This window comes from Hippopotamus amphibius, chromosome 16 (assembly GCF_030028045.1).
Source record: "Hippopotamus amphibius kiboko isolate mHipAmp2 chromosome 16, mHipAmp2.hap2, whole genome shotgun sequence".
Lineage (NCBI taxonomy): Eukaryota > Metazoa > Chordata > Mammalia > Artiodactyla > Hippopotamidae > Hippopotamus > Hippopotamus amphibius.
Genome location: NC_080201.1, coordinates 44919320 through 44928573, shown reverse-complemented (window position 1 = coordinate 44928573; position 9254 = coordinate 44919320). Strand labels below are relative to the sequence as shown.

General features: G+C 44.2%; 1 protein-coding gene across 1 annotated transcript in view; it reads right to left on the bottom strand.

Moving 5' to 3' along the window:
• Positions 1 to 1797: 1797 nt before the first annotated feature.
• TDRD12 (tudor domain containing 12) overlaps positions 1798 to 9254 on the bottom strand; it is a 74385-nt gene continuing 66928 nt past the window's right edge. Inside the window, exons 29-34 of the mRNA XM_057712953.1 lie at positions 4078 to 4187; positions 2926 to 2986; positions 2733 to 2846; positions 2493 to 2646; positions 2333 to 2408; positions 1798 to 1889 (exon numbers count right to left, since the gene is read on the bottom strand). Of these exons, the coding sequence (XP_057568936.1) occupies positions 1798 to 1889; positions 2333 to 2408; positions 2493 to 2646; positions 2733 to 2846; positions 2926 to 2986; positions 4078 to 4187 (607 nt within the window). The remainder of the gene's footprint in view (positions 1890 to 2332; positions 2409 to 2492; positions 2647 to 2732; positions 2847 to 2925; positions 2987 to 4077; positions 4188 to 9254) is intronic.

The following is a 9254-nucleotide window of genomic DNA, read 5'->3' as shown; positions in this document are numbered from 1 at the left end:
CTGAAAAAAGAAACTGAAATTTAAACATGTGACCCTCTTCTGCCCAATACTTTCATTTAGTTGTTAGTGAACCACACAAGAGAATCAGTGTTACACCTTTTCTGAGACCAGAACTCTCACCATTTGTACGTGGGCAACACACATTTGTGCATCTCTACTGCTTGCTATTGTTACGTGCTATGTTTTACGAGAGACAATACAACCAAGCATACACTGCAGGTGGCCAACAATCTCATGAGGCCTGGCTGCCAACCCAGAGCCCACCCCACTGGAAGCAAAAGCTGCATCTACAGAAATGGACACTGGACGAGGACGTTAAAAGACCTTCACAGAATCAGAACCTTTGCCAGCAAAGACACCAGAACTTCACACTTCCCAAAGAGCCTGCCCTGTTTAGCCAAGAAAAAGGAAAATCTCTCCCTGTACACTTCATGTGCCAATTGGACATCTGCCAGTCAACCCACAGGAGTCATGGCGGCAGCAAGGATGCCTCCTGGCAGCTGTCCAGGCTGGACGCCGTGTCCTCCCACCAGAGGGCAGCAGCTTGACCCCGTGCAGCAGCGCTCCGGGCCCCCGAGGCTAGGCGAGGCCCCATGCCCACGAAGAGCACAACATCTTATTTTACAGATGAGGAAACAGAGCCAGAGGGTGATCCACGCCTGCTCACAGACAGCTTGATGACAGAGTTTACCTCTCGCTTAGGTGGTGGTTTGTATCTGGGACATACACAAACTTGGGCACCTGTGCTTTCTGATGTATAAAAAGAATAAAGATCTTGGGGCAGTCCCAACAGTCATGTCCTATCAACGTTCTTTTCCACTGCTAGGCAAAGCTGCCAGACCCACACTGAAGCAGTGCACAGGGTTTAAACTGTCCACTAGCTTGCCTGTCAAACTTTTCCAGTTACCATAAAAGTCAGGCTCTGGGCGTTCCCACACTTAAGTGGTAATGACAATACACATTTCTTGATAACCTTGTGACCTTGGGCGCTGCAGCCTCACTCCAGGATGGCGTCATGAAGGTCTTCAGGGTTCACGACATCCAGGTATTCTGAGGGTTACCTCCAGGCACCCCACATGTCCTTTTCAGTTTCCAATGGAGAGAAACCTGTGTGCCATTTACCCAGGACTCTGCAGGCTCCAAGATTCTTCAGAAGCATCAGCTTTACCTCCAGAAAGCCCTGGGTCAGGCTGCTATTGCTGAGGCAACCCCATCCTCATCCTTGGACTATCTCGTCACAAGAAGTAAACTTACACTGGCTAGCTATCAATATCTAAAGAAAACTAGGAGTATTAGTGCACAGACAGTTGCATTGAATCTCAACTAACTCATGGTTGAAAAGGTCTGTTAAGTGGTGTGGAGTATGAATTTTAAGAAATCTCATTTATATGCACAAGAGAAGGTTTTAAGAATGTACCGAACACAGGTATAAATGAAAAAAATGAAAAAAAACGAACCCCAGATGGTACAGTTCATTACTGGAACTCCACGGTGTGTGTCACTCAACTTGAGTGCCGAGGGGGGCTTCACACCAGAGGCGACAGGCAGGACAGCCCAGCACTCACTGTGTCTCTGCTTCCATCTTCCTTCCAGTCTCATCATCAGCCCGTTTTTCAATCAATTAAGAATTTCTCACCATTACTAATCCTAGTGCCACAAGGTGACACTTAGTAATACTTGATCCTTGAGGTGACAGAAGGTCTGAAGGTGACTGCCTTTCTTCTCAGTTTTCGGTCACAGCAATAAACACGTCTGTTCAGAGTCCTCTGGCTGCTCTGCAAGCGTTAATTCACATTCTCATTCACTCTCACTTTCATCTTCATCTGAAGTTATGTCACTGGTTTCAACCAACTCTGCCACTTTGCAGGACAGGTGTTTGGAATTTACAACTAAAAGAGTTAGATATTATTAAAAATGTTACTAATTATAGAATAATTAGCAACAACCCTCCCCCCCCCCCCCATTATTTTGGTCATTACAGAAAAAGTCCCTTGGGTTCTAGCTCTATATTTTGTGACATTTTATATTTTCATTATTTTAAGCAAGAAACAAGCAGGTGAAGTTTGTCTGCTTATAAAGAAATTATTTTCCTAGGAGAAATATTTGTAAAAGTGTTATAAGGAGGTATGTTTATAACCAAGAGTTGATACTTCCTCAAAGAAGGACATTTAGCACCAAGATCAAGCACAAGGAGAAAACTAGTACCTCAGGGCTTCACATTAAGGCCCATTTCCACAAAGGCCGCATTCCTGAAATCAGCTGCACGAGTGCGTCCGCCCCCACGGTGCTCAGGACCCACAACTCTCCTAGGGAGTGGGTGCCCCCATCTTACCCTTGGAGAAGTGGCTATCCTCCTTATCCTCGTCACATTCTTCCCAGTGATCAAAATCAAAAGCCACGTTAGGATTCTGTTCAATATAACAGTTTATGTTAAGCAAGAGAATAAAACACACTCACGGTGTTAAGACCAAGCACCGCCGAGTTCCACTCACCCTCTGTTTGAGCAAGCCACACCAAGACTCCCTTTTCTCTTTCGCCAGAGTGATTATAGGTTCATCATTTTTAATCACGCATTTGCAATCATCTTTTATTATGCTGGCTTGCAGCTCCAAATCAGCCAAGTAAAATTTCTCTCCCACCCAGGCACTAGATTTATAAAAAGAAATAAAGTCAGCCTTTTAAAATGTTAGAAATTATTTCTATTTTACTCTATAGGCTAAACACAAACCCACCTGAAAACGACTCTATCTCTAAAGTATTTACATTTGTAATCTTTTACATCCCTTATTCTGATCTTCAGTATGACCACATCCTCTTTTTGGAACCATTTTATTTGTGGGTGGAAGCTAGAAGAAAGGGAAGAGGATTATACACTCATCTCTGCTTATTCGTTGGGCAAGGAAGGAAAGCAGACGATGGGCATACCTTCTCAGAGGCTCTGTGGTTTTGTTAATGGAAGCATCTCCAGTGTTTTCAGGTAAAGTTTCTGTACAAAAAGTCAAATTTTCCTATAGGTTATTTATATGTAATTCCATAATATATGTACATACATGTACTGTTTTGCATTTTATGCAACTTCCAGTTGAGGAACTACTTATTAAGAATATAAGAGTATAAACTTCATAGTAACCAAAGTATCCTGTGGCAAAGAATAATTTAAAAAAATTAAAAAGCAGATCACTTAGTAAAACTAATAAAATAGATATTAGACAAAGAAAACAAATATTTGCCTTGACAAATATTATGATTAAACAATCAGGGAAGTAAACTCTCTGGAAAGGAACCACATACAACTGTTGGTCATAGGTTACAAACGCTCCGGCGTCTCTGCTATCTTAACCTGCTAGGAACCCACTGACGATGACCTCCAGAACAGCAGCCAGCGCACACAAGGAACCACTGCTGAACAGAACAGTTCCTAAAACAAGGGAATTTAAATTCTCAATCTAAAACATTTGAAGCTTCCAAACACTTAAGCGAAAATGATTATAAGCAGCTTTGTTAAGAGTAGTCAAAAACTGAAAATAATCAATGTCTTTCAACAGGCAAACAGCTAAATAAATGGCAGTATACGCATATCATGGAAAACAACTCAGCAATAAAAAAGTACCACTGAAACCTGCAATAATCTAGGTGAATTTCACAGACATAATGTTGAGTGAAAGGACACAAGAGCGTACACCATGTGCTTCCAATTCAGCAACACTGACGGTGACAGAAGTCAGAACAGGGGTTACTGGGCAGGGTTACAGACAGGGAGGGTGTGTAAGGGAGACCACTAGGGTTCTGGAAACGTTCAAGAGCTTGATCCAGGTGTGGGTAGCTGACATGTACATACAGGAAAAATTCTGATAAGCTGTACACTTGAGATCTGTGCACTTTTATTGGATGAGTGTTGTACTTCAAATAAAAAAAGGAAAAAAGTTACCCAAAAAACTGGAAGATGAATTGTCAAAAACAGAAAGGTAGTATCAGGGTATGTCACCTTCTCTACTTCAGCTAAAAGTGAAAAGTCTAAACATCAGAAAATTTCTAAGCATTACTGATTTTAAATTAACCATCTTTTAAATAACCAACCATGCTTTTGGTTTTCTGAGTTTGTCTCAGGGTCAGCACCTCTCTCTGAGCCCTTGTCCTCTTGCCGTGTGCTCTGCAGACAAGCATCATCTTCTGCAGAAGAAGGCATCCTGGGTAGAAGAGGCAGAAGTTAACTGTGAAATGAGGAGACAGAATCTGGCTCCCTACAGGGACATCCCGGCAAGAAGAGGGAGGCGGGCCAGCAACACATGGCTGTGAAGTGTTTCCTACACAGTGAGACCCGCACAGAGCTTAAGGCTCATTTACAGATGACGGGGCAGGTCAGCCAGCTCTGGACACTACTGTGCCCCCGGCATCGTGTGCAGGGTAGCTGATCAACACACATCATCTGATGAATGCAGGAACTCATTTACCAAATTAAAATTCTTTTCACATCATTTAACTTTGTGAATAGTATGCACTGCTACCCACTTCAAAGAGGATAAAAGAGCAGAAAGTACAAGCCATCTCTTTTCCTCTCCTGCCCTAGCTTCCCAGAGACACCCTTTTACCAGTTTGGATATACTGCTAGAAACATTCTTTGCATGAGAAAGCAAATATTGCCATCTGTATCTTTCTATCTAAAGCACACACACAGACACATATGCAAGTTAAAACACATGGGAACCTACTACATTCACTTTCCTACCCCTTATTTTATTGTACTTAGTAACTGGAGATTACTCCATATCAGTATATAGAAGAGGGCTATCGCATTCTTGTAAAAATTTTTAACTGTGTTTTTCTTTTGGTTGTTTGAACAGGTAACCATATTCATGTGGTTCAATATTTTGAAATAAATAGAGGGACTTCCCTAGTGGCCCAGCGGTTAAGAATCTGCCTGCCAATGCAGGGGACATGGGTTCCATCCCTGGTCTGGGAAGATCACATGCTGCGGAGCAACTAAGCCCGTGTGCCACAACTACTGAGCCTGTTCTCTAGAGCCTGCGAGTCACAACTATTGAGTCTGTGTGCCACAACTATTGCAGCCCGTGCACCTAGAGGCTGTGCTCTGCAACAAGAGAAGCCACTGCAATGAGGAGCCCCCACTCGCTGCAACTAGAGAAAGCCCACATGCAGCAATGAAGATCCAACACAGTCAATAAATAAATAAATAAATTTATAAAATAAATAGAAAGGTCTACACAGTGAAAAATCTCCCTCTCACCGCTCTTCCCCAGCCACCAACTTCCTTCCTCATGGGTGACAATGTAATTCACTTTTTGTGCATCCTTTTTGAGATAATGCAAGCCTAAAGGAGCAAACCTATACAAACACATGTACACACACACAGACACACACACATCTATGGTTAGGGAGTGTGCATGTGTGTCTCCAAGGGGACGTCTGACTGACACATGTAGCCTGTGGCATGGAGAGCAGTGTCCCATGTTCCAACCACCCAGGCAGGGACCCTTCCTCGGGCCTTGTCCTCCTCACTGCTGTGCAGCCCCAGACCCTCCACTGCCCGCCCTCTTCCTCCACCACAGCTCTGACCTGCCCTCAACCCTCATCTACTGGGGTTTGTTCCTTCCTCTTCTCACACTCACAGAAGTTCTGACTCTCCTCAAATGCCAGAGGAGGCAAACCAGAGCCTCCCCACCCGCCTTCCTGAGTTCCAGGCTTACTTTAAATAACCTGAAACTCATGTCCAAAACCCACTCAGTACCTCCTCCTCTCCAAGCTGACTGCTCTCAGTTATGAGGGCTCAGAATTAGACAATCACACTCCCCTGTGTCTGTCAACCACTAAGTGCTATGGCTTCCAGATCTTCAAGTTCTCTTTCCTATCTGCTGTAAGAACAGCACCATTCTCCTCTATTCTGATCGAGACAACCATCACAGCTCCCCTATCCATCTCCCAAAATAGAGTCCTTTCTTGGAGGCAGCCTCCCTCTGTAGATCTCATGGTCTCTGCACTTCCCTCTACTGTGTTTATGACCAAGGTGTGCAACACTCCTGTACAACCACAAAATCACGTGTGCAAAGGGACTAAGCAGAGTGCTTTCTACAGAGCTGGGACTCAACAGTAGTTGTGGTGTTTCCTATACATGATCAACCCTTGCCTTGATTAAATCTACTGAACTGTAGTGGCATCTTCATTTTTAAAAAACTATCTTAAAAGTAAGTATGGAGATTCCCTCTTGCAAGAGCACCGGAATTACAACTAGCTGCTGAACAATCATCGACAGAAAGACACTGGAACTCACCAAAAAAGACACCCCACATCCAGAGACAAAGGAGAAGCCGCAATGAGATGGTAGGAGGGGCGCAATCGCATTAAAATCAAATCCCATAAATGCTGGGTGGGTGACTCACAAGCTGGAGAACAGTTATACTGCAGAAGTCCACCCACTAGAGTGAGGGTTCTGAGCCCACCAGGCTTCCCAACCTGGAAGTCCAGCAATGGGAGGAGAAATCCCCAGAGAATCAGACTCTGAAAGCCAGCAGGATTTGCTTGCAGGACCTCCACAGGACTCGGGGAAACAGAGACTCCACTCTTGGAGGGCACACAAAAAAATGTGCTCACCAGGACCCAGGGGGAAGGAGCAGTGACTCCAAAGGAGACTGAACCAGACCTACCTGCCGGTGTTGGGGGGTTGCCTGCGGAGGTGGGGGGCAGCTGTGGCTCACCAAGGAGACAGGGGCACTGGTGGCAGGGGTTCTGGGAAGTGCCCATCAGTGTGAGCCCTCCCAGAGTCTGCCATTAGCCCCACCAAAGAGCCTGTAAATTCCAGTGCTAAGTAGCTTCAGGCCAAACAACCAAGGAGGTGCGAACACAGCCCCACCCATTAGCAGACAAACAGATTAAAGTTTTACTGAGCTCCGCCCACCAAATCAGATTAAAGTCTTACTGAGCTCCGCCCACCCAGCCCTACCCACCATCAGTCCCTCCCATCAGGAAGCACACACAAGCCTCCTAGATAGCTTCCTCCACAAGTGGGCAGACAGCAGTATCAAGCAGTATCAGCAGTATTTCGTCTTGTGGAACTGAAAACCACAGCCACAGAAAGACAGAGAAAATGAAAAGGCAGAGGACTTTGTACCAGATGAAGGGACAGGATAAAACCCAGAAAAACAACTAAAGGAAGAGGAGATAGGCACCCCTGCAGAAAAAGAATTCAGAATAATGATAGTGAAGGTGATCCAGGACTTTGAAGAAACACTGGATGCAAAGATTGAAAAGTTTACCAAAGACCTAGAAGAATTAAAGAGCAAACAAACAGAGATATGCAACACAATAACTGAAATGAAAAATACATTAGAAGGAACCAATAGCAGATTAACTGAGGCAGAAGGGCGAATAAGTGACCTGGAAGACAGAATGGTGATAATCACTGATGGGGAAAAGAATAAAGAAAAAAGAATGAAAAGAACTGAAGACAGCCTAAGATACCTCTGGGACAATGTTAAGCACACCAACATTCGCATTATAGGGGTCTCAGAAGGAGACGAGAGAGAGAAAGGACCGGAGAAAATACTGGAAGAGATTATAGTTGAAAACTTCCCTAACATGGGAAAGGAAACAGCCACCCAAGTCCATGAAGTGCAGAGAGTCCCAGGCAGGATAAACCCAAGGAGAAACACGCCAAGACATATAGTAGTCAAACTGACAAAAATTAAAGACACAGAAATGTTATTAAAAGCAACAAGTGAAAAACAACAAACAACATACAAGGGAACTCCCATAAGGTTAACAGCTGATTTCTCAGCAGAAACTCTGCAAGCCAGAAGGGAGTGGCATGATATATTTCAAGGGATGAAAGGGAAGAACCTACAGCCAAGAATACTCTACCCAGCAAGGATCTCATTCAGATTCGATGGAGGAATCAAAAGCTTTACGGTCAAGCAACAGCTAAGAGAATTCAGCATCACCAAACCAGCCCTACAACAAATGCTAAAGGAACTTCTCTAAGCCAGAAACATAAGAGAAGGACCTACAGAAACAACAACAAGATAATTAAGAAAATGGTAATAGGAACATACATATTGATAATTACCTTGAATGTAAGTGGACTAAATGCACCAACCAAAAGACACAGACTGGCTGAATGGATCCAAAACCAAGACCCATATATATGCTGTCTACAAGAGACCCACTTCAGACCTAGGGACACATACAGATGGAAAGTGAGGGGATGGAAAAAGATATTCCATGCAAATGGAAATCAAAAGAAAGCTGGAGTAGCAATACTCATATCAGATAAAATAGACTTTAAAATAAAAAATGTTACAAGAGACAAGAAAGGACATTACACAAAGATCAAGGGATCCATCCAAGAAGAGGAGATAACAATTATAAATACATATGCACCCAATATAGGAACACCTCAATACATAAGGCAAATGCTAACAACTATGAAAGAGGAAATGCAAGGCAGAAATAGAGACACAGTTGTAGAGAACAAACACAAGGACACCAAGTGGGGAAAGTGGGGAGGGTTGGGGGGGAATGAATTGGGAGATTGGGATACCAAATTGTACACTCTAAATATATGCTGTTTATTGTCTGTTTACTGTATCTCAATAAAAGTTCTTAAAAAAAAAAAAGTAAGTATGGAGCAATTTTTGTTTCCTGAAAGTGTGTAGAAAACAAAACATATCCTAAGTCCATAGGTACCCAATGTTATTAAGATAGAAAACTCTACAAACTTCAGAATGTTTTAATCTTGGCCATGTTCTTTGAAATTCTGCTACTCTCAGCAGTAATTAAGGAATCTTTCAAGGTCTCCAATGGTCACAGCACTAAGTCCGCTATCAGTGCTCAGCCCTTGTTCCATTTGGCCTCAGCAGCACCTGGCTCCCTGTCCCAGGAAACCCTTTCTTCGCCTGCTGTCCTGGATGCACCCTGCCCTCCCCCAGGCTGCTGCTCCTCAGGCTCCTCCCCCACATCCCCACTGCACCCCAACATTAGAGGCCCAGGGCTCAGTCCTCCAGGGCCTTGTCCAGCATCCTGGCTCTCCATCCCCAGGATCTGCTGACCAGGCCCCCGGAGACCACACGCCCACTACAGTTACATTCAGAAACCCGCTGCTTCTCACCACCTCCACAAAACCACCCTAGTCTGAGCCGCCATCATCCTGTTAAGCCATTCCTCTGTTCAAAACTCTCTCATCGTTCCACCTCCGAGAAGCCCACCCCTTGTGATGGCCACAGGGTCCAACAAGATCTGACCTT